At 42.5% G+C, this 25885-nt stretch overlaps 2 protein-coding genes across 7 annotated transcripts in view; one reads left to right on the forward strand and one right to left on the reverse strand.

The window, feature by feature from the left end:
* Positions 1 to 1128: 1128 nt before the first annotated feature.
* On the forward strand, positions 1129 to 6347 carry LOC308569462 (tigger transposable element-derived protein 1-like; the record flags this gene model as incomplete). The annotated part of the gene is made up of 3 exons (XM_081163384.1): positions 1129 to 1226; positions 1401 to 3012; positions 6248 to 6347. The coding sequence occupies exons 2-3, from the start codon at positions 1427 to 1429 to the stop codon at positions 6345 to 6347; spliced, it is 1686 nt and encodes a 561-aa protein (XP_081019510.1). The 5' UTR covers positions 1129 to 1226; positions 1401 to 1426.
* Positions 6348 to 13749: 7402 nt separating this feature from the next.
* Positions 13750 to 25885, reverse strand: part of ABCB5 (ATP binding cassette subfamily B member 5) — a 56715-nt gene continuing 44579 nt past the window's right edge. For 4 of the 6 annotated variants that reach the window (XM_081164331.1, XM_081164333.1, XM_081164330.1 and 1 more), the window contains exons 18-29: positions 25555 to 25701; positions 23882 to 23986; positions 22622 to 22699; positions 22133 to 22216; positions 21038 to 21241; positions 19725 to 19825; positions 18161 to 18301; positions 17221 to 17377; positions 16783 to 16980; positions 16230 to 16436; positions 15343 to 15489; positions 13750 to 15242 (exon numbers count right to left, since the gene is read on the reverse strand). In XM_081164331.1, the coding sequence (XP_081020457.1) occupies positions 15045 to 15242; positions 15343 to 15489; positions 16230 to 16436; positions 16783 to 16980; positions 17221 to 17377; positions 18161 to 18301; positions 19725 to 19825; positions 21038 to 21241; positions 22133 to 22216; positions 22622 to 22699; positions 23882 to 23986; positions 25555 to 25701 (1767 nt within the window). In that variant the 3' untranslated portion in view covers positions 13750 to 15044. The remainder of the gene's footprint in view (positions 15243 to 15342; positions 15490 to 16229; positions 16437 to 16782; positions 16981 to 17220; positions 17378 to 18160; positions 18302 to 19724; positions 19826 to 21037; positions 21242 to 22132; positions 22217 to 22621; positions 22700 to 23881; positions 23987 to 25554; positions 25702 to 25885) is intronic. The other 2 variants (XM_081164334.1, XM_081164335.1) reach the window with 1 other exon arrangement.

Below are 25885 nucleotides of genomic sequence, written 5' to 3' on the forward strand. Positions count from 1 at the left end.
GATTTTCCGTGACCATTGTGCCAGGTTGTTTATTTTTGAAAATTTTTCTGAGTTTGAATTTCTGAGTGCTGGCTGACTGGGGGAACAGTGGGGGAGGATTCTGCAGAAATCTGGGACCATTTGGGGTTTTTTTTGGAATTTTTATGATTTTCTGTGACCATTGGGCATGGCTGTTTATTTTCGAATTTTTTTTTCTGAGTTTGAATTTCTGAGTGCTGGCTGGCTGGGGGAACAGTGGGGGAGGATTCTGCAGAAATCTGGGACCATTTGGGGGTTTTTTGGAATTTTTATGATTTTCTGTGACCATTGGGCATGGCTGTTTATTTTCGAATTTTTTTTTCTGAGTTTGAATTTCTGAGTGCTGGCTGGCTGGGGGAACAGTGGGGGAGGATTCTGCAGAAATCTGGGACCATTTGGGGGTTTTTTGGAATTTTTATGATTTTCTGTGACCATTGGGCATGGCTGTTTATTTTCGAATTTTTTTTTCTGAGTTTGAATTTCTGAGTGCTGGCTGGCTGGGGGAACAGTGGGGGAGGATTCTGCAGAAATCTGGGACCATTTGGGGGTTTTTTGGAATTTTTATGATTTTCTGTGACCATTGGGCATGGCTGTTTATTTTCGAATTTTTTTTTCTGAGTTTGAATTTCTGAGTGCTGGCTGGCTGGGGGAACAGTGGGGGAGGATTCTGCAGAAATCTGGGACCATTTGGGGTTTTTTTGGAATTTTTATGATTTTCTGCGACCACTAGGCATGGCTGTTTATTTTTGAATTTTTTTTCTGAGTTTGAATTTCTGAGTGCTGGCTGGCTGGGGGAACAGTGGGGGAGGTTTCTGCAGAAATCTGGGGGCTTGTGGGGGTTTTTTGGAATTTTTATGATTTTCTGTGACCATTGGGCCAGGTTGTTTTTTTTGAAAATTTTTCTGAGTTTGAATTTCTGAGTGCTGGCCATGTTGTTATTTTTTGAAATTTTTTTTTGTCTGGGTGGGGAAGCAGTTGGGGAGGGGTTTGCAGCAGTAGGGGAGGGGCTGGGGGAGCAGTTGAGGAGGGGTTTGCAATTTCTGTGTTGTGGGTGGGTTGGTGCGTGTCTGTGGGAGCAGTTGAGGTTTTTGAAGACATTGGTGATTTTTGAAGCTTTTCCTAAACTTTTTTTGCAGCCATTTGAGGTTCCTGAGGACTTCGGTGGTTGATTGTTGAAGCTTTTCCAGAACTTCTCTTTCATCCATTTGGTAAGCTCAACTTTTAAAACTTTTTTGGGGGTTTTGGGATTTTGGATTTGGGGTTGGGGTGCTTGGGATTCAAGGCCTTGGTTCTGGGTTTTAATTTCTGTGTGGTGGGTGGCTGGGTGCTTTTGTATTTTTTGGGTTTGAAGCACATCACTGATTTTTTTTTCTGTTTCTGAGTTTACAAAGGTAGGACCTGTGCTGCCATGGGACCCAAGAAGACTGCTGCTGCGGTGGCCGGCGAGAGGAAGAAGGAGAAGGTGACGCTGGAAATGAAGAAGGACATCATTCGGAAGCACGACGGCGGAATGCGTGTGACGGACATCGCCAGGGAGTACGGCAGGAACCCTTCGACCATCGGGACCATCCTGAAGATGAGGGAGAAGATCATGGCGACTGATGCAGCCAAGGGAGTCACCAGGATCGTGAAGAACCGCCCAGCTGTCCTGGAGGAGGTCGAGAAGTTGCTGCTCATCTGGATAGAAGAGAAGCAGCGTGCAGGGGACACAGTGTCTGAGGCCGTCATTTGTGAGAAGGCCAAGGCCTTGCATGCTGACCTCATCCGGGAACAGCCAGGAACCTCAGCCGAGCCAGAAGTCTTCAAGGCTAGCAGAGGTTGGTTTGACCGGTTCAAGACAAGATCTGGCATCCACAGCGTGGTCAGGCATGGAGAGGCTGCCAGTTCTGATGTTCCTGCGGCTGAAGACTTTGCAGCGGAGTTCCTGGAGCTTGTGAAGACGGAGGGCTACGTTCCGCAGCAGGTCTTCAACTGCGACGAGACCGGGCTGTTTTGGAAGAGGATGCCCAAAAGGACTTTCATCACTCAGGAGGAGTCCAGGCTGCCTGGCCACAAGCCCATGAAGGACCGTCTGACCCTGCTCTTCTGTGCCAACGCAAGCGGTGACCTGAAGATCAAGCCCCTGCTGGTGTACCACTCGGAGAACCCACGGGCCTTCAAGAGACACAAGATCGACAAGGAGCGGCTGAGTGTCATGTGGCGATCCAACAGCAAGGCTTGGGTCACACGTGTGCTGTTTGTGGACTGGGTCAATCTTGCTTTTGGCCCTGCTGTCAAGCAGTACCTGCTGGACAACGACCTGCCGCTGAAGGCTTTGCTTCTGATGGACAATGCTCCTGCCCATCCTAAAGGCCTTGAGGTGGACTTGTTGGAGGAGTTCAGCTTCATCAACATCATGTTCCTGCCGCCTAACACCACGCCACTGCTCCAGCCGATGGATCAGCAGGTCATCGCCAATTTCAAAAAACTCTACACCAAGGAGCTTTTCAGGCGATGCTTTGAGGTGACTGACTGCACCACCATCACCCTGCGGGAATTCTGGAAGGACCACTTCGACATCGTCACCTGCTTGAAGATGGTCAACACGGCCTGGAAAGGGATCAGCCAGAGAAATTTGAATTGCGCTTGGCGCAGCCTGTGGCCGGACTGTGTGGCACCAAGTGACTCTGATGCACCAGAGTCAACAGTGGTGCAGGACATTGTTGCCTTGGGGAGGACCATGGGCCTGGAGGTCACGGAGGAGGACGTCTGCGAGCTGGTGGAGGGGCACGACGACGAGCTGACCACCGTGGAGCTGGTTGAACTGCAGGCAGAGGCTGCGCAGGAGCAGGCCTCACTGGAGGAGGAGGAAGCAACTGAGGAACGGCTGTCCTCCGAAAGACTGAGGGACATTTGCCAGAGGTGGAAGGAGGTGCAGACTTTTGCAGATCTACACCACCATGAGAAGCATGTGGCACATGACGCTGGGAACTTTTATGATACGAGGGTCATGTCGTATTTCAGGGACCTGCTGAAAAGGCGGATAAAGCAGCAGACTATGGACAGGTTCTTGACCAAGAAGCAAAGAGTGGAAGAGGAGCCTTCTTCAAGTGGACCCCCAGAGTCTTAGAAAATGTAATGTACACTGTACTTTGTTGATTTTTAAATGTTTTTCTGTCATGTTTATAAAGTTAATTTATTTTCCCTTCAATTTTTGAACTGCTCTTTACAGTATGTGTGACTTTAAAGAGCAGTTAATAAACTGTTGTTGTACCAAATTTGGCTTTGTTTGGACTTTTTTTGACCATAGGAACGCATTAATTGGATTTCAATGCATTCCTATGGGATTTCGTGCTTCGCAAGACGAAAAATTCGCTAGACGACAAAAATTGCGGAACGAATTAATTTCGTCTTGCGGGGCACCACTGTAACAACAAGGTAAGGTAAAAATAGTAAAGTACCCCTGGATGCTCAAGTCCAGTCAAATTCAACTATGGGGTGCAGCACTCATCTCACTTTCAGGCTGACGGAGCCGGTGTTTGTCAACAGACAGCTTTCCTTTTTTTATATATAAATTTTTTTATTGGTTTTACAAATTTTTTAAGACAATACAAACATATAAAAAGACATACAAACACGTATAATTTCATAACCTTTTTTTCATAAGCCGTGTTTCTCAGACTTCCCCATACCTCCCCTTTCTGCATCCCAATGTCCAAAAGTTTTTAGCAACTCTAAATACATCTGTCAATCCTCTGTCCTCTCAATCTTTCCTTCAATCTAATCTTGTATCGCTGTAACCCTTTCTTACTCAAAACCTTGACATTCTAACATTCAACAAGTTTGTAGTAGTCCTTAAGGTAAATTTTAAATTTCTTCCAATCTTCTTCCGCCGTCTCCTTTCCCTGGTCGCGAATTCTGCCAGTCATCTCGGCTAATGTCATATAGTCCATCACTTTCATCTGCCATTCTTCCAGGGTGGGTAGATCTTGTGTCTTCCAATACTTTGCGATGAGTATTCTTGCTGCTGTTGTGGCATACATAAAGAAAGTTCTGTCCCTCTTTGACACCAATTGGCCGACAATGCCCAAGAGAAAGGCCTCTGGTTTTTTAGGGAAAGTACATTTAAGTATCTTTTTCATTTCATTGTATATCATTTCCCAGAAAGCCTTAATCTTCGGGCATGTCCACCAAAGGTGATAGAAAGTGCCTTCAGTTTCTTTACATTTCCAACACTTATTATCAGGCAAATGATAGATTTTTTCTAGCTTGACTGGGGTCATGTACCACCTGTAAATCATTTTCATAATGTTTTCCTTTAAGGCATTACATGCCGTGAATTTGATACCGGTGTTCCACAACCATTCCCAGTCAGCAAACATAATGTTATGACCAATGTCCTGTGCCCACTTAATCATAGCCGATTTAACTGTTTCATCTTGTGTATTCCATTTCAGCAGCAAATTATACATTCTTGACAAGTTTTTAGTATTGGGTTCTAACAGTTCAGTATCTAATTTTGATTTTTCCACCTGAAAGCCAATTTTCCTGTCCTGTTTAAAGGTCTCCATTATTTGGTAATATTGAAGCCAATCTTGTACTTTAGATTTCATTTTCTCATGACTTTGTAATTTCAGTTTATCTCCCTCCTGTTCCAAGATTTCCCAATACTTCGGCCATCCGACCTCCATATTGAGTTTCTTCAATGCCTTAGCCTCCACGGGTGACACCCATCTAGGGGTTTTGTTTTCCAACAGATCTTTATATCTTGTCCAGACATTAAACAATGCTTTTCTGACAATATGGTTTTTAAAGGCCCTATGCACCTTGATTTTGTCATACCATAGATATGCATGCCAACCAAATGCATTATTAAAACCTTCCAAATCCAAAATGTCTGTGTTCTCGAGGAGCATCCACTCTTTCAGCCAGCAAAACGCTGCTGCTTCATAGTACAATTTTAAGTCCGGCAGGGCAAATCCCCCTCTTTCTTTAGCATCTGTCAGTATTTTAAATTTAATTCTGGGCTTTTTGCCCTGCCAGACAAATTTCGAAATATCTTTCTGCCACCTCTTGAAACAATCCATCTTGTCAAGAATCTGCAAGGTTTGAAACAAAAATAACATTCTAGGCAATACATTCATCTTAATCACTGCAATTCGGCCTAACATTGACAATTTCAAATTTGACCATATTTCTAGATCCTTTTTAATTTCTGAACAGCATTTTTCATAGTAACAGACAGCTTTCCGGGTCATGTGGCCAGCATGACTAAACCGCTTCTGGTGCAACGGAACATCGTGATGGAAACCAGAGCACACGGAAGTGCCATTTACCTTCCTGCCGTAGTGGTACCTATTTATCTACTTGCACTGGTGTGCTTTTGAACTGCTGGGTTGGCAGAAGCTGTGACGGAGCAATGGGAGCTCATCACCATTGAGTGGATTCCAACCGCCGACCTTCCGATTGGCAAGCCCAAGAGGCTCAGTGGTTTAGACCACAGCGCCACCTGTATCCCTTAAATAACAGCAACAACAATAATTTCTCTTACTTCAAAATGTGGCAAATGGATACATTTGGGGACCCTTCAGCTTATTCTGTTGAACAGGCCCTGTCCTCCTTCCCTAAAGTCCTACTCTGATGGTACCACCAGACCCTGCTCTGCTTTTACTGAGTGGCCAGTTGCCACCAACAGCCTAGCCTCCCTCACAGGGTTGTTCGGTGGCTAAAATGAGAAGGGAGAGAACCACAAATACCACTCTGGGCTACCTTAAGGGAGGGCAAGAGAAATAAATAAGCAATAACTAGTTTATTCAGTAGTAAGTTAACCAATCAAGTTTCCCAAACATTTTGTCAGCTCTGAATTAACCCATCAGCAGCAATCGCAGGGCTTTTTATCAGCCAGGACTCACCGGAACTAAGTTCCGGCACTTATCAGCTGGACACCATTGCCGTTATAAGAGAACAAGGGATATATTCATGGTGAGTTCTGGTACCTCTTTTTCTAGAAAAATAGCACTGAGCTATACGGTCCACTCAGAAGTAAGTCCCATTGAGCTAACTAGGGGTTTCTCTCAAGCAGGTGGGTACAGGATTTCAGCCTAAAATAGCATAGCCACTTCATGGAAGATCATAATCAATAATAAAATCTGAATGGAAATGGTAATCAAAACACATTTTAATTAACGAGTCAGTTCCAATCCCGTCTTTTAAAAATAGCATTGAGAATTTTCACTTTGTCATAATCCAGAACTGGAGAGTTAGACGGCAGCCCCAAAGAGAAATTAAAATTGGCCAGAGCAGCTAAGCAACTGCCTCAAACAAACAAAACACGAGAGCGGCAGACATGAATATTTTTTACAGATAATTTTAATTTTCTGAGTTCACTGAATTAATAGTCCCCAGATGGAATAGAATTTATAGCCAAACATCTTCCTACCAGTCATGGTTTGACAGACCACCATTGTTTCAGGGAGACAGTAACTACAACAGCATATTCTACAACTTGCTTTACAGCAGTGGAACAGGAGTTCCAAAACGGTAGTAAGGTGAAAAACACAGATGTCTTGCGACTCTGTCGAGTGGAAACATTATTTACTTACCTTTGCCAATTTAAAACGTGTGGCGTGAATTCTGCCTTGACTGAAGAGCTTGTGGGTTGGCCAACATGCTGTGAAAACCAGGCATTTGGACCTTAGATGGTCGTGGTGATGGAGAACGTAGCAGGATGGCCTCCAGTGATGTTTGTCTTGGGTTGGATTTTATATCAACTCTGTGATTTGTGTGTTCACTCGGACCACCACAAGTACCAAAAGTTCAATTGTTACACACGCTGAGGGACTCAAGTAATAATTTCTGCAGATGCCGGGTCATGAGGCTCAACAGGCAACAGCAGCTGAGTCCCAGAAGGTGAACTGTTTCTCACCTTTCCAACACCAGGTCATACCCTCCAGGTGTCCCGATTTTCCAGGGACAGTCCTGGAATTATGAAAGTCACCCCAGCTTCTGATTTGATCCGAGAATGTCCCTATCTCCCCCACCAATGCCACTGCTGCCGAACTTGGAGAGGAGTTATGGTGGTCAGGGAGCAGCCCATTACCTCTCCATGGCCACTGGTGCTGAGCTCCTCCCTTGGGCGGCTTGTAGAAGCTTCTGGAGAGTGGGTGAGGAGGATGAGGAGAGGTTGCTGATGTGCCAACTCTGAGGGGCAGGCAGAGGGCAGAGCTGCCCTCAGCTGGAAGAAGGGGGGGGAGCGCAAGGAGTCTAGATCAGGGGTCTAGATCCCTCTGTGGGCTGGATTGCGCGTGTGTGTAAGTGCCCCCTCCCGTGATTTTTGGCATTGCAGAGCAAGTCCCTGTGCTGCGCTGTGCTGGTTTAGTGCAGTGCGAGAAAGGGTGGCTCAGCATGGGGGCAGCTCGTGGGACGGTCAAACGACCTCCGCGAGTCACTTCTGGCCCATGGGCCTTAGGTTGGTGACCTCTGATCCAGATTAAAATAAAAATAAATGCTGTGTGTGTCCGCGTCTAAACCTGCCAAAAGCAGTTTGAAGAAACACCTTTCTTGGCAAGATCCACCCAAATGAAAGCATTTTTAAGTCCTGCTAATTTCAACGGAAGAGGTTTAAGCACATGCTTAATTTTGGCTGGGGTCATGCCCATGGTATTTTCTTTTGAATCTGGTTTTATTCAAAATCCACAGGCTGGGTTTTTATACTTGGGGTGTGTGTAAGAACAGTTGTGGGGACTGGGAAGATGACTAATAACTAGATAACCAGATGCATGCATTAATTATCTTGCATGTCTCTTTGGAAAACAGACAAGAATAGCATCTAGAATTAAAGATTTTCGGTAAGTATTCTTTTGAGCCATTAGATGTCACTATTCAATGCAAAATGCTTCAGCTTCAGTAATCATGTCTATTCTCCACCTACCAAACAGGTTTTTTAAAAAAATCTATCACAGTTTTTTTAAACTATCACAGAAATCCAGTTAAGTTTGCAGATGGATTGGCAGTTCTAAACTGTTTTGTGTTGAGTTCCTTAGAAAAGAGAGTGGAGTGGTATAAAACAATAAATATATGTTTTGATGGAAAAGGATGTAAAATGAAAGGCACCACAAGCACACTGTGGTTTAAAACAAAATAAAAATACAGGGGAAAATGAAATGTCAAGGATTGGCAGAGACATGTGGAAAAAAACACTTCAGGTCTCAAAACATGTGAGAAGCAAGATTTATAAGAAAGTTGAAATGTGATTCTTTACACAGAACTCCATGTATTCCAAGTTTAATTCTTTTACTAAGTATTAAAAATAAATCACATCACAGATGTCATCACACATGGCTCACCATCTAAGTGGCCCATTCATTTTTAATTTTCTTTTCTTTTCTGATATGCATTTAATTTACAGTAAATAAAATGGGGTCTGGGTTTGTGGCTAAGGCTAGATCTACACAGCTATTAAAAACACTCTGAAAATGATCTGCAAAAAACCACTGTAAAGTTCACAATTGAAAATATCACTGAGATGCGCTTTCAGCTCTACAGCGCCATCTGGTGTCACAGTGTTATAACGCATTTACAACGCTGTATTTTGACTAACGTAGCTGAGTCCTAAGTGTGCATGGGTACTATATAAATCTGCAGAATGGCTGTTTATGTAAATGCAGCGGCGGAGCAAGCCGATCGGGCACCTGGGGGGTGTGCGTGCTCTGCGCTCGGGGCGGGGTGAACTGGGGCAGGACGCTCTGTGGGGCCTCTGAGGAGTCTGCCTGCTTCCTCCCACTCAGCTGCCCTATAGCTGAGGGGGAGGCGGTGGGCGGACTGTTTGGGGCAGCGCGGAGCCTGTGGGCGCCCAAGCCACCGTGTCACTCCCAGGAGAGATGTGTGGCTTGGGCGTGCTGCAGGCCCCGCGGTGAGTGCCACCCGGCATTTTGTGACCCCCCTCAGTGGTGACACCCGGGGCAGACTGCCCCTACTGCACCTTCTTCCTCTGCCCCTTTATAAATGCAGCCCTTTGTCCGAATCCAGCAAGAATATGATTTGTAAGTACAGTCATACCTCATGTTACGGACGCTTCAGGTTACGTCTTTTCAGGTTGCGTCCCGCAGTGACCCAGAAGTACAGGAAAGGGTTACTTCCGGAGTTCGCCGCTCGCGCATGTGCAGAAGCACTAAATCGTGCTTTGCGCATGCGCACAAGCACCAAATAGCACCACGTACCTGCACAGATACGGCGCTTCAGGTTGCACGCTTTTCAGGTTGCGAATGGGCCTCTGGAACGGATCCCATTCACAACCAGAGGTACCACTGTAGAAGCAGAATTCTTCACAAATCCCTTGGTCAGATCAGGAACCACATGCACTACAGCTGCTATGTGCGGAGTTCCCTTGACTGGGTCACTACACTCAGCATCAAGAAGAATCTGAAAGTGGTGTAGCTAGATTGGGACTTGGTGCCAAACAGCTGGATGCCATTGTCAGCTTTAAAAGTGGTGACTGTAGGGGTGGGAGAAAATGAGCTTGGGCTTCCTTTGTCCTGAACAAGTTACTGACTTTGTGAAAATGGCAGGGTAGACCCATGACATTTTGCTGGTTGAGGCAAAGGACCTTTTGGGCTTGCCAATCAGAAGGCTGGCAGTTCGAATCCCCCCGACGGGGTGAACTCCTGTTGCTCTGTCCCAGCTTCTGCCAACCTAGCAGTTTGAAAGCACACCTATGCAAGTAGATAAATAGGTACCGCTGCAGCAGGAAGGTAAACGGTGTTTTTGTGTGCTCTGGTTTCCATCATGGTGTCCCGTTGCACCAGAAGCGGTTTAGTCATGCTGGCTACATTACCCTGTGCACAAACACCGGCTCCCTCGGCTTGAAAGCTAGATGAGCAACGCAACTCCAGAGTCGCCTTTGACTGGACTTAACCGTCCAGGGGTCCTTTGCCTTTTTTTTTTTTTACACAAAAGCTGACTGGATTCCCCACTGAGTTTTTCTTCAACACTGGCAACAGAAGAAGCTCTTCCACTGTACTCAAGTACAGCTGCCTAGTTTAGAAGGTGCAGTCTACCAACCTCTCGGCACTGCTCCCCACCTGCTGCCTGAGGTGGTCACCTCAGCTACTTAAGAGTAGAGTTGGCCCCACAAAACAGAGAATGAGGAGTATCTGTCAGGTATGCGAATGCTGCCCAGTATATGTATCACTGAACCAAGTGTCCATGATTTTGTGGGGATCTATTTTGTGATTGGAAAGTTCATTTGAAAAAGGATTAAATTCACCCTAGTTCAATTTAAAATTCATTCACATGTTCCTCGGCATTTTTTCTTCAGCCTTCAGAATTATACAGCCAGCTCTGCTAAAGTATAAAATATACTAAGAGCAAAATAAGAATCAAAACGTATAGGGTAAGGTGGACAATTGCTTTATTTCCTCCAACAATTACAAACTTTAAGCTTAAACAGCTTTTCGGACAGATGAAAATGGTAAATGCAATTGCCAGAATCAGAGTTAAGTGTGACGAAACCCATATATACAGAAATTATTGAATTAAACTTAAAGCTGAATTGAAACTGAATTTTTAAAACCACCTCAAGTTCCACTGCAAAAGGAAATTAATTCACATTCAGTTCACCTGGCAATTATAGGAGTTACTTTCAGATGCAATTCAAAGATTTTTGAATTAGATCAACAGAAATACTAGATTTATTTATAATCTGCCTGCACCTTTAAAGTCCAAACCTTGGTTAAAATATCGTTCTCCAATTCAGGTATGATTTGTCCTGGTCAGATGGAAATCCGACTGGTTGTTATTGCCATTTTGTGCAAGGGAAGCTAGAGTGGAAATGTTTTTGCAGCTCATGTTTTGCGTTGAATGGAACTGGGGGACAAATGAGGCAAGCAACTTGTGTTCAATTTAACATCTGCACCTGGAGCTCTTTTTGCCCTAGCCAGGAGCTAAGAGATAATGGAGTAATATTACCCTTTTCATGTTCTACAGTTGCAGACAGACTAGAAGAATATAACCCATAGTGCGGGATGTTCCCAGCACTAACTAACCCTTAGTTACCTTCCTTTGCACACTGAGAGTTACATGAGGGTGGTGGGTGCACGTGTGTGTGTGTGTGTGTGTGTGTGTGTGTGTGGTACATTCTGGAGAGGTGGCCAGAGTTGGTAGTGGGTGAAGCCATTCCCTCCCTGTCTTTTTCTCTCTTGTTAATCTGGGCCCTGCTCATGGGCGTAGCCAGGATCTATTTTTTTGGGGGGGGGGCAGGCATTATGCTAGGGAGGCAGAACCTAGTTATCTGCAATGGAACTGGTCTGTTAAGTATTTTTATCTACTTACTTGATGGGGGTGGGGTCAGCTGCCTCTCTTGCCTATGCCCATGGTCCTGTTACATCCAAGCAACCACTAACTTCAGCAAACATAAGGGCAACCACAACAAACCAGAAACAGATGATGATAAAGAAAAGTTCAACTTTGTGCAAGCCGCTTGGGGGTTTTATTGAATCACAGTGATGGTACCTGAGACGCTGGCCTCTTGGGCGATCCTAAGAACGCAGCGCTAAGGTTAAAGAAAACATCATACCTAAGAAGATGCTAAAAAGAAGAATGGGGCATCTTAGCAAATGTGGAATCAAAACGTTACTGGGTTATTTGGAAGAATATGATGGAATGTGCCAAAGTGACTTAAGTAAAGAACTACCAGACACCAGGAGTCCTAGTTACGCTTTCTCCTAAAGATACATCTTACATGGCTTTACCTTTGTGAATAATGACATTGATGGAAAAGAGGGGAAAATCTGGTCCAGTCCCTGATCAATTTAAAAAGATGTGCAGAGACACTTTCACACCCTCCTATCTTAACACTCTCCCCACATGTACCTGCTGTTCATCACACACACACACTCTGGGTAACAATGAGTTTTATTCAAAAATGCCAGGAAATTTCAAAATTCTTTTACAAACTAGGTAGGCTGGAGGACAGTGGAAAGACACCAACTCTTCCTCTAGGGTAGGAAATGGCAACCTAGGATTCTCATGCTATTACTATGACTGTTTTGCACACAAATGCTCTATGCATCATAACTACATTGGCAAAACAGTCATAGTAATAGCCTGAGAATCCTAGGCCTGCCATTTCATACCCTAGCATAAGAGTTAGTGTCTTTCCACTGCCTTGAAAAAAGATAGAGCAACATAAAATGTAATACTTAAAATACTTAAAATCTCACATGCATATCTTAATCCATATGATATTTTAAGCACCATATTACATTTTCTTTTATGTTGCTCTATCTTTCTTCAAGGCTCATTTTTAAAAATGAATTTTAGTCTCTGAATTAAGCATTGCGAATCAGCACATGGAATGATTCATTTCGGCTGCTAAAGTTCAAGTCTGAGACCAGCTTACACCAGCAAATTAACCTTTCTCCCACTCACACTCATTAGTGACTAATGAAAATGGTGATAGTGGCTTCGGGTTTGAAGAATAAGTCTTCCTTCTGTTTTAAATTCAGATATTGTAAAGTCACTAATTGACCTGCAAAACCAGACCTGCCAGTTCATGCCTAATGCACCTACGGTAATTCATTGATCATTTCTGCATCCCCTGCAGGCGACTGAATCTGGATCAAGAGGGCAGTGTGCACAAACAGGTTACAGAAGTAAATCCCCCCCCTTACGTTTAGCAACACCCGAGTCCTGTATGCTGGAAGCATACAAAGTTCCTCATATTTCTCAATCTTCATAACCCTGCAGAAGTTCACAAAATGATGGGTCATCGTGACAATCTAAGAGCTGCATATCTGTAATGTAATGGTTTCTAGCCTGGGGATGCATACCAAAGTCTTCTCAGGGCCAGAAGTGAAAGATCACCACACCACATACAATCCAAGCTATTTTTCTCCACCCATCTTCCTTGTCTGTTATAATAACCCCTCTAGAAACTACAAGTGGGGCTGGAGCTGGATTAGGGCAGTACAGGCAGTTCTCCTCCACAAGGCGCCAAGCCAAGGGGGAGCAAAATAACAACAACAAACCTATATTTATATGGGTATCTACTATGAAGATCCATAAAAAAGCAACTTTACCACAATAAATTGTGAAAACTAAGAGATTTTTTTGGGGGGTGTGTGTGCCAAATTTTGTCTTCACTCAAGGGGGTCTGGTGCAGTTTTTTGGCAGGAGTGCAGTGGTCAAACTGTGGATGCTGAGGTGACTTACAGGTCAGTCACAAACCACCATTATGTATGAAGGCTAGTACATTTTCAAGATGATGCTGTCTCTATGGGAAGAAAAGCAAAACAGAGTGCTAATTTGAGATGGGGCTCAGGAGGTAGGGCTGCCATATGTCTAGGATTTAAAAGGCAAATCAATCGAAAAATCGTGGGTGGTTTTTTGTGTGTTTTTGTAAAAACCCCAAAACCACAACTTTGGGGTTTTCATAAAAAAGCTCAACAACATTTGGGGGACCCTGGTTTTTACTTCTTGAAATATGGCAACCCTAACAAATGCTTTGCTGTCTCAAAAATGGAGGGGTACATAGCCTACCTAAATGTTAGAGTTTTAAGTCAACATTGCTGGTCCCTGAATCCCTGCCCCCCCAATAAGCAATGTATACTGTATATTATCTCTGACCAGATTTTTAAAAAACTATGGAATTTTGAAAGAACAGCTTGAAAATGGGCACTTAAACCGATTTCTCATTTTGAAGGTATCCTCTTAAAATATATAAATGCATATGTAAAATGAAGTTTTGACTGTTTCAACTACCTTGCATCTTCATTTGTTGAAACCAGTGTGGCAACCGCTGTTGACAGCCAACCACAGATGAAGAGAGAACATTTCACTTCCCTTAGTGCCATTGAATTAAAAAGCTTTTTTACTTCCTGGGATGTTTAAAATCCCATGTGGAAGAAAGATGAGGACATGCCCTATTTGTGTTTGGGCTAGTTGAAAAGATAATTTAAAAAATTGGCAGGAATTGTTTTGTGTTGTATTTTATCCCCATGACATGTGGGGCAAAGATGACAATAAAACTGAAAAAAGTATATATATTTCTAATTGAAGTGCGCTCGAGAAAATAAACAAGGTGTCATTTGTATAGTGAAGATCTGTAAACTGCAGTAAATGTAGACTTTGCAGTGTTGCTAAATTTGAATTTCAAGTTTCCTTCATGCAGTGCTGATACTGACCCTACAGAAAAAGTTAGCATGGTGAAACCACCTAGGGTTTGAGAAGGCCCTTGGTTTAAACCCCACACAGCTATGAAGCTCAGTGGACGACTGTGAGCCCAGCTGCTCTTTCTCTCATGATTGCTGTGCAGATAAAATGGGGTGAGGAAAAACTTGTATGCTGGATATAGTGTTCAGAAAATAGCTTTAAAAATATATATTTCCCTGAAATTTATGAATGGGCTCACTTGGTCAATCAGCAAAGAAACGTTCTGCAGGCACTTTTAGCTGTTTCCACCACGTTAGAACTACTTCTCTGCTTCTGGCATCTTGTGGAAGTTAAATCTTTTGCCCTGGGGCATAACATTGGGCCTGATGGCTTTCAAGTCAGTTCCAACCTTACCAGTAAATTCTATTAGTTCTTACTGGGGTTTCCCAGTTATTTTTTTTATTACTATTACAAAAGTAAAATCAACACCATGATACAAAAACATTCCGTAACAAAGTAAAATATAAATAAATCTCTTTCCTTTCTCATGAAGATGCCCAGCAGGCCTGCATCCCACATTCACAGGCTCCTGAACATTACCTGGTGATGGCGATAAGGAACAAGGCACAGTTAGCCTTCATCTTGATTGGGACCCAAAGAACTATTTCAGGGGTGCTGAAGGTCATAAACATGCCAAAGGACGACTTGACTTCCCTCTTCTCGGAACAGGAGATTCTCCCCTCTTCCTTATATTATACAACCCCTTCATTTTGAAATGCGGTTTCATCATATGGTACAGGGGACTGTTCTTTGACAGACTCAAGTACAACGCTGCCTTAGGCATAATTTGAGGGGGTTTTTTTTTTGTTTTTTGGTATCCACAGACTTTGCAGCCTGGGCTAATGAGGTACTTGTGCATTGACAAGTGCATGATAGAATCCACCCATGGCCAGCAGCTGGCTGTGAGTTCCCTGTTCCACTACTTTGCCATTCTGGATGACTGCTATGATGTCAGAATTCTGGATCGTGGACAACCGATGAGCAATGACTATGCAGGTCCGACCCTTTCTAGCTTCATCCAAGGCCTTCTGGACAATCTGCAGGCATGGGCAAAGAAAAAAATAATATTTAGAATGATAGCCTCGATTCATCCCTACCCTGCTGCAGTACAGGAAGCAAGGCTGCAAGTTGACTAACCTTTTCACTTTCTGTGTCAAGAGCTGATGTGGCTTCATCCAAAAGAAGTACTGCTGGTTTTCGGACAAGGGCACGGGCAATGGCTATTCTTTGTTTCTGTCCTCCTGAAAGCTGTGCTCCTTTGTCACCTACTCGAGTATTATATTTCTGTAGGTTGTTGTTGTTTTTAAAAAAGAAAAGATCACAGACATTGTGAGTGTTGTGAAGAGCAAGTTAGACCTTTCGGCATCCTATCAAAACTAATAGGCTGTGCATCTGGATCCTGTGCAGATGTTTCAACAGGGGAAGAAAAAGGATTTGATATCCCGCTTTCACTACCCGAAGGAGTCTCAAAGCGGCTAACATTCTCCTTTCCCTTCCTCCCCCACAACAAACACTCTGTGAGGTGAGTGAGGCTGAGAGACTTCAGAGAAGCGTGACTGGCCCAAGGTCACCCAGCAGCTGCATGTGGAGGAGCGGAGACGCAAACCCGGTTCACCAGCAAGAAGCAAGACCCACTGCTTGCCACAGGACTTCCTCAAGGATAAGTGTGCATGGGAATGCAGCCTTAAATATGCATTTAAAAATTAATCTCTGACCATACTTTATAAGGTTGGGGTGGGCTACCTGTAGCCCTTGGCCTAATTTCATATATGTGGTAGGGAGAGAGAATGACCAGAGTGCGGGGAGATGTGACAGAGAGAGAAAAGGATACACCACCCAATTTTGGCTCCAGCCCTGTCCACCATTAGCACATGCCCCCCTCAGAGGAAGCCCCTAGACAGGAAGCCCCTTCCCTCATGCAAAGGATTCAGCTGTAGGTTTCTATGCAACTGGGATTTGTGCAAAATAGGATAGTTATTCCTCTGGAGAAAGAGAATGCTGGAAAACGTAAGGACATCATTTACCTCTGGGAGATTTTCTATGAAGTTGTGGATATTAGCTGCTTTAGCTGCTTCTTCAACTTCTTCCTGACTGACAACTCGGCTGTTGTCGCCATACTGGATATTCTCTGTAATACTGCAATCAAAGAGAATAGGCTCCTGTTGCACAAGACCAAGTCTGGATCTTAGCCACTGTATATGTAGAGATTTGGTGTCCACGCCATCTGCAAGCTGTAGGTAGAAATGGAAGTACAGAAAGTTTGTAATGAGCTTCTGCAGAGTTGAAAGACACAACAATAGGCAGCTGAACCTGCGTAAAATTTAATGGACGCACCAAGTTTATGGTCTATATTTATTGTTGGGAAAAATATATAGACATGTAGCATATATAAACATGTATTTTTAGGAGAAAGTAAATACAAAAACCCGCATATCAGATAAAATATGTGCATTTTAAAAGCAATTTTTGTGTGTTTAAAAGAAATGGCAAATGACAGGATCGAATGGACTTATGATTTTGGACACATACAAAACTGACACAGAATGGAAATAGACGGATCTGTCCATCCCTGCTTACCACTTGTCCTGATCCTGGGTCGTAGAATCTCTCCAGAAGCTGGATGGAGGTGCTTTTGCCACAACCACTGCTTCCCACCAATGCCAGAGTTTGCCCCTTGTTAACCTTTAAACTGAGTCCTTGCAAAACTTGAACTTCTGCTCTAGTTGGATATTCAAAATGGATGTCTCTGAATTCAATGTTGCCGTCAAATTTCACCTACATTGCGGAGGGTGGGAAATGAACAAAGATATATGTTATGGGTTATGTATAAAGCCATATCTCAAATAAAGGAGTTTCTTTTTAAAGCCAATTTTAAGCAACCAGAAACTGAGCTGACAGCAGTAAATAAAACAGCATTATATTTCTTTTCTTTTATTCCAGTAGACTACACCGAGCCCTGTTAATAAAAGAAGCACAACAATTCTATTTCTGAAAGCACTATCTGTATAGTCTTACCAATTTTTCACCTTCTTCACTATAGCTATCAATCACTGGCTTCCGATCCAAAAGCTGAAAAATTCTTTGTGCAGAAACCTTTGATTTGCCAAAATCTGGTGCAAGAGAACTGGACTGAGCAACATTCATAGCAGCAAAAATCACAGAAGAGAAGACTCTGTAAAACACAAAACAAAGAAGCATAGAAAAGCAAATGTTTTGTATTGAAAAGCAGAAGTCATACATCTCTGGATTCAATTGCAAACTACTGTTTATCTTGCAGAACTGAGATTTATACAGTGAGCTCCTTTTAACAGGCCTGCAATATTACTATGTACAGTACATCTCTAACACACTTATCCTGTCACTAAAATAGTGTATCTGTACATATTGTGTACATACGATATATACATAAGAGCAAGCCTAAAAGAGCACCCATTGTCTGCAATTCAATTCATGATAAATTATTTGTAGGACTATCCAAGCCTACTTAAGTTAAGAAAATATGCTTGAGACTGCAAACATATACACACTTTGGACTACTTTTGAGTACACACACACATAATTGCAATGAGAATCTATACAAGTATAACTAAGCAAAAGACTATTATAACAATGCTCAAGTTGAATCAGAGATGTTTTATTCAACGAGTATACAATTTATGCACCTGATTGCACCAATAATTGATCTGCACACTTGTAGTTATTCACACATAACACTCAACATTTGGGAAACTTTAATGTGGGACTCCCACCCTTTGTCCAAACTGCAAGTGAGGGCAGGATGGAACTTTGTCGCTTGCTCCTCCTCTGTCACAGTCTCTTGCAGATCAGAAGGCGTCAGGAAACATTTTGATAGATATACATATTTATGTATATAGATTTTCACATTAGTATTTAAAATCAGTTTATGTTTTGAGTTCATTGCCTAGTTCTTACAAAATACAGAAGACACACTCACATAAAAAGTTGCTCGAAGTTCATTAAACAATGGGCAATAAGCCACGCTCCGAATCTGAAGACAGCGGCATTTATAAAAAAGTTGAAACACTGGGCTATTCCATATGTAACTCCATGAAGGGGAGCCTTCTTCAGAGAGTCCCTGTTAAAGGAGAAAGCCAATTAAAGAGTCACAATTCATCATGAAATAAAAGGAACAGTATAGCTTCTACTCCCAAAGCATTTTAAAAAAGCAAGTCAGAGTCATTGCCTAAGATGCTAGAAAGCTTTTAAAACCAAAAAACCACACTGCAGAAATGAATCCTCAACAAATGGGGGTAGTGGAATCATACTACCCATTTTCTCAACACCCAGCCCATCTTGGGACATGACTCATCTATATATGTTGGGCATAACAAGCAAGTAGCACAAATCCAAATACCATAAGCCCAATAGCTTGTCACTGTTATCGGGCAAGATTGGTCAAGCAAGGGTCTTCACCACTTACACACTGTGCCCAATCTGTGTAGGTGATTACAATTTCTTGTTATTCTGTATCACTGTGACGTTAAATTTCAAATCCTCTTTTGCAAATCCTTTCTTTTGATCCGAGTTGAATATACTTCTAAGTTGTATATACTGCCATCTGTCAATTTCATATTGCCGTATCTCTTCATATAATTTTAATCTGAATTTCTATTGTTCCTCTTCCAATAATTGTCTATATGTTAGCCAATTTGTCATCATATTCAGTTTTTTGATAGCATAAGCCTCCAGCGGTGATATCCACCAAGGTGTCTGTAGTTCCAGATGCGATCTATATTTGTTCCAAACTTTATATAATGCACCTCTTAATATATGACATGTGAATTCTTTATTGACTTTTACTTTCTCATAATTAAGATACGCATGCCATCCAATCTGTGTAGGTGAGCTGAGAATGGCAGCAGAAGAAGATGCACCCATGCTGCACACTGAGAGACACGGTATTAAAACCAAGACTTGTACTCCACTAATACCAAACCAGCTTGGATCACGCTAACGCTCATCAGTGTCTCTAGTGTCATCAGTAAGACCGTTTGCAAAATTAGCTGTAAATGAAGTAGAAATTCCTCCCTTTCCATTACAATACTAAAAGAGGATCATGGGAGACACATCATCACATCGCTATGGGAACTCAGAACTGCTGGGAACACAAATAAGACTGTTTGAATGGTGATTTCTGCATGCACCAAAGTTTTGGCATACCACTACTATTAGCTGAAAAGACTGTCTAGCAGTTGTATGCTAAAACTCAACGTATTCAAAGTTCTGCAGGAGCCACTGGACTTTACACATCACTCAACTGCACATTTTGGTATTAGCTGTTTAAAGCCATTGCAAGCCCCAGATATTTGGACCTTAAAGGGGTGATATCTATCTATCTAAATTGTGTATGGGGAAATGGTACAAGGTGGATTCAATCACACTTCCAGAAATTTAACATAATTATGCACAATAATATTTTTAGTTTGTGAAATCATGTAATTAAGAAATAAAACTCAGGAACTCAAAGAAGAAGACGACAGACTTGCATACAAATTTACCTGTATGGACCTTCTACGCTTGAAATGTATCTCTCAAAAAATCTGTCTTCTCTTGTTAATGAAACCACAGTTCTTATATTTTCTACAGCTTCTGTTGAAATCTGATTTGGGAAACAAGGAATGTACAAGGCTTTAGAAAATCCCGACTTCACTAAAGGTTAGGTGTTCTCCATTAGATGTTTAACCTCATAGCCACACACAATATTGAACTAGGTGCAACTAAGGGTCCAGGCATTGAAACAATATCAGAAGTCAGGCACTTGCACCCGGAGGGTTTGGGGACAGTGTCCTTGAAACCTGAAGTAACATATTGGAAGTGGTTATCTGCAGGGTTACTCCTTCAGTCAAGTACTTGCCGGACCATCCAAAGTGCACCATGCTGAGCCCCTTGTGGAGGAATCACTGTCCCCACTGTGGGTATTGATATCCCAGCAGTCATATCAGGAAAGCGGCCACGATTCTGCCTGAGCCAGTCTGTCACCTGAGGGCACCCAAATGAGAGCCAGTGTGGTATAGTGGTTAAGAGCGGTGGACTCGTAATCTGGTGAATCGGGTTCGCGTCCCCGCTCCCCCACATGCAGCTGCAGGGTGACCTTGGGCTAGTCACACTTCTCTGAAGTCTCTCAGCCCCACTCACCTCACAGAGTGTTTGTTGTGGGGGAGGAAGGGAAAAGGAGAATGTTAGCTGCTTTGAGACTCCTTCGGGTAGCGATAAAGCGGGATATCAAATTCAAACTCTTCTTCTTCAAATACAGCTGGGGACTTATTCCAGTTCCATGTACAGTCGTACCTCAGAAGTTGAACTGAATCTGTTCCAGAAGTCAGTTCGACTTCCAAAACGTTCAGAAACTGAAGCGCGGTTTCTGATTGACTGCAGAAAGCTCCTGCAGCTAATCGGAAGCCACAGAAGCCTCATCAGACGTTTGGCTTCCAAAAATAGTTTGCAAACCGGAACAGTCACTTACGGGTTTGTGGCATTCAGGAGCCAAAACGTTTGAGAACTAAGCTGTTTGAAAACCAAGGTACGACTGTAATTGAATGAACCCTGTATAGATTCTGAGGGTATTCACATCAACTGTTTTAATGGTTGGCTTTAGTGGAGTGTGTTTTAAATCAGTGTTCATCCTTTTACAGTGTTGAAAACTTGATGATATAGAAATATTTTGAATAAGCCAATCAACAAACCAACCAAGGGCTTCTGGGATAGGCATCAGTGGACAGGAATAAAAGTTAAGAGCCGTGTTGGAAATTTTCCCTTCTCTCACTGCCACAGATCTAATCAGAACCACATGTTTTAACTATATAGAACTCACTCTTCCAGCTTCCTCGAGGGCTTTTTGATCCTTTGACGCATGGCCGGTCACTGATTTCAGTCGTATAACATGGGCTATCATAACGAGTGGAATACAGGCCAGGATGAGCAATGTTAATTGCCAACCATGCACAAAAGCAATAATAATAGCTGTCAAGAGTGTAAAGATCGTTGAGGTTAATAAGGCCAGCCGACTTCCAGTAGCCTAGAAATAACAAAAACAAAAGACAACACGTTGGAAGTTAACCTCATTAAAGAATTAATTGCAAACACACATGCAAGTTAATCATGTTCATTAGTGGGTCTAACTCTGCATATGGCTAGCCATTGTCTTCCTAAAATAGCAAGTGAGTCACAATTATACTTGGGAGTTTAACTAAGAAGGCACAATGCACATATTTAATCTCTCTTTAGCTTCAACCAATACAGCAGCCCTGCTCTTGCCAAGTCATGTTCCTAAAAGTTTTGAAAAGCCATTTAACAGTCCTCACAAAATTCCTCTTTGTTAGTTAGAATGATTCATCAGGATTTTTGCAAAGGCACCTTGTAAGAGTCTCTATGCCAACATGATGTCAGCATGAGATGCTACAAATCTAGTAGGCTAGTTGGCACAATTATACCTGCAACCCAATGTCATAGTGCTGAAATAAATCATCCAGAGACATCTCTGTCAAACAACATTTAAGCGACTGCAGGAGATTCTCTCTAGACTGACCTCTCTCACTCTTAACCAACCAAATGCCCTGAGGTGTGCATTATATTCAACAAGCTACATGTACAGAAGTCAAGCTTATAGCAAGCTGAATCATCAATAGCAGCCACAAATTAAAGACAATGAGTTGTGTACTGTTCAATTTCATTCAGAGCAGACTCTTTGAAATTTATGAACCCAAGTTAGTCATATCCATTAATTTCTACTCTGAGTATGACCAGTACTTGATACAACCCACTGTCAGTGTGGTACATTAAATGCCATGCAGTTTCAAAAGTAGATTCATTATGCTCTTTCCACAAAAGCTTCTTTTTGAAATCACTGCAATTTAAATTTCAATTCTATTTTTTTTTAAAAAAACCCCTAAATAAATGGAAAGCATACTCCTTTGACTTGAGAAGCATCTGTCGCAAGCCGGGTTAGCAAAACTCCGATGCCGTTGTTATGGTCATCAAACCATCCAATTTCCTGAAAACAAAACAGATAATTTTTGCCTTTGCAAATGGATATTGTCATGGCTCAAAGCAGCCTATGAAGCTTTTGAAGTACGTGATAGTTTTTTTTTTTTAAAAAAGAAACCCTTAAGAAGTTGGGAGGGATTGTAGCTCTGTGACCGAGCACAGGTTTTGCCTCGGGCTGAATCTTTGGCATCTCCAAGCCAGAGCTGTGGCCATCAGTGGAGACAACACTGAGCTAGATGGTCTGACTCAGCAGGTCAACTTCCTACGTTCCCGCAATCTTTTGTATAACGACTTGAGGCTTCCCTACTTGGCCTTCAGCATGGAGACTAGAGACTGCCCCTGAAGACAATGGACCACATCCCAGACCCACCCACAAAATTGCTCCCCTTTTTCCTGTATCTGTTGGTGTTACCTGTTGAAGCAATGCTTTGAATGAAAGTGATCGCAACCTCATAGTCAGAGCTTCCCCAGACCTCCCAAACATGAATCCCTGAAAAATGTAAACATAAAGCATTTAGATTTTATTTACCTGTACAATGCCATAACATTTTTAAGACTGACGAGCTATAGACTAAAGCGCTGGAAGAGTTGAAGCTATTTACTAATACAGAAGCTCAATAGAAATCCTACAGTATGTTTTGGTATTTTTCCATTTGTTAAGCTAAGTTGAGGAAAGTTTGCTGGGGGCCAACATTTTTCTGTTAGTTGAACAAGAACCAAGCTGTCCTCATTACAACACACACTGTATTTCCATTCCAGTGCTTCTAGAATAGGAATAAGGCCAATTTGCAAAACTAGTCACCCTTTTGCCTTTTCAAGCTTGCTCCTCTAATTAAGACACTGATAAAGTGTCCTATAAGCATAACACCCACAAATTTTGAGTACTGATTATGAAGGTCCACCTTTCTAGTCCCAAGGTCCAGGGGGCAGAGGGGGACTAGATGTTGGTCTGAGAAATGCAGTAACAAGAGGGGTCATGAGCAGGAATGGCAAAACATGCGTAAAATTAAGTAGTCAGATAGGAGAAACTACCTTCCTGAAACTGCAACAATCAACTTCTTCCTTGGTGCTACTGGCTACCAGGAACATAGGTTGCTGCACCATCGGTCCTAAATATTCTTTTCCCCACCACCTCACCCCATTTTATTTACATTTGGTGTTCTTATCATACTGAATGCACTGCAGTGGTTGCATTTCTGAGTGACAGCAGCTCCTCCCTCCATTTATAAAGCTACAGCCCAATCCAACTGTTGCCTTTGCAATATCAGTTTTAGATCACTGGGGCACAGAAGCTCATAGAAGTAGGTGGTAGGATCCTGCTCTCACCATCTTGTACCCCAACCCCAGTTCTGGACTGCCATGGATCCCATTACAATCAGAGTTTACAGTAATCATGCATCATTATTTGATTGAAATGTGCCCAGAAGCTTGAGGGCTTCTATATCTTAAATAAATGAAAACCATGGTGCCTCAACACCATTTATTTATTTTTTGCTGGGGAGTGGGGACAGGGATTCCTTGTTTTGCTTGAATTTTCTGAGTGAATTGGTACGTTATCATGGTCTCACAAATTTCAGCAATCCGCTGCGCCATTCTGATATTATTATTATTATTATTACTACTACTACTACTATTATTACTATTATTAAGTAGGCCTTAGGATAGTCCTTACCTGGACAACATATGTTATTAAGCTGATCACTCCCAACAAAAGAAACATAAGAGAAAACAACACCGTTTTTTGGCTTTTCTTGACTTCGTCTGTTTCTTGGAAAGCCTGGGTTACAAAGCACAGAGATAGTCACCAGTACTAGAAAATCATTTATTTATTTTCTACACTGCCTGTCACCCGAGGATCACAGGGTGATTTACAATATAATAATAAAAAAATACATAACATGGTAACAAACAAAAACAATACCCCCAGCCCGCCAGTTTAAAAGACCATAGTTTGTTTAGTTAGCCAAAGGCCTGGGAGAAGAGAGCCATCACTGAAGAGGCCCGTCCTCCACTTCAAAAGGCAGAGACCCTGAGAGAAGAGACTCTCCAAGTGTTAGAAGACTGGAAAGATTAATATGGATGGAACTGCCCTTTAAAGCTACCTAGGGCTTTAAAATGTTATATGCATTTTGAATTCTGATTGGAAACAAACTGGAAGCCAGGCAAGATCTTTTTAAACTGGCCAAATATGTCCAAATCAGAAAGCCAACTTATGTACTGTATTTTTCCGTGTATAACACATGTTTGTGGGGACTCCAAATTAAGAAAATGGGGGGAGACTGTCAAGAGTTGTTAAGGACCAACGCTGAAAATAGCAAGCAAAGCAAAAGCCGCCATTCGCCTGCCCAATTGACGCAGGGGCAGCCAATCAACAACAGCCCTTGCCGCAGCCACCAATCAACCGTCCAACAGCTGCTGACAATCTCCTGCTCATGGCTGCAACTAATCGCCCGTCCCCCCTCTGCACTATCTGTGTATAACATGACCCCCAATTTTTAACATAATTTATAAAGATAAAAACCTCATCTTATACACAGAAAAATACGCTATTTCTAGTTGGCCTGTAAAAAGGCATACAGTGGGGAAGACTGAAAGCTACGCTCCTGACCTGACACCAGAGTCACTGTAGCTTACGTGAATCAAACTGGGCTGCACTGGCAGAGCCTATCCAGTACTCTTGCAGCCCCAACCTCTCTACTGCTCCCAGACGAGTAAGCTGTAGCGAGGCCAGTGGCAGGAGGGCAGCTCCATAGCCCCATAGGCTGCCCCCACAGTTGCCCAATATTTAACGCATATTGGCATTAAATCTTTCAGGCTTTTAAATTATCTAGAATGTGTTTTTTAAAAGTATGCACTGGTTGAGAGCAAAAGGTGCTGGCAAAGTATCCTTATTCTAAAGGCATTTGGACCAGATGTCATTATGGAAAACCAACCAATGACACACTGAATTTCTTTGTTTTCAATGAACTGAGAAGAGGGTAACATCTTCTGATTTCTTTCTGCAGGGCCTGTAAGAGAGAGTTGTTCTGCCTGGCCTTTGGCTTAGAATCAGTTTGATTCCCTCCCCCCTCTTTCTTTTTTCCTTTCTCCTCCTGTGAAGAGGCTGCATCTTAATGTTTTAATGTTGTATTATAAACTTGTTTTTTAAATTGTATTTTAATCAACTTGTTTTTATTATTGGTTGTTAGCTGCCCTGGGGAGGGCGGGGTATAAATAAAATTTATTATTATTTATTATTATTATTATTATTATTATTATTATTATTATTATTATTATTATTAAAGATAATGGAAAGTGGAAGCAAAAGGTTTTTGTAGAGGCTGAAGTATAAGCTTCTAAACTTACCCCAATTATTTTACCGAACAGAACAGCAAATGCAGGCGTGACGCCACCTCCAATGGCAGCAGCAATGATTCCAAACACTATAGAGCAGAATTCGGGCTTATTTAGGGCTAGAATTCTAGAATAAGGCACCTCAGGGAGCTTCTCTTCCTGTAAGAGTGAAAATTGCAGTTGTCACCAGCGGGTGAGAACACCGAAGGGGGTAATGTAATTGCCTGGGCAATGAACCATGCTAGCAGAAGATTGCTGGGAAATTAGTATGAACTCAGAATGTACTAAATACGGAAACTTACTGAGTTATGCACACCCATTGATTGTCAGCAAAGTTTTAATT

Source organism: Podarcis bocagei, assembly GCF_964188305.1.
Source record: "Podarcis bocagei genome assembly, chromosome: 12".
Classification (NCBI taxonomy): Eukaryota; Metazoa; Chordata; class Lepidosauria; order Squamata; family Lacertidae; genus Podarcis; species Podarcis bocagei.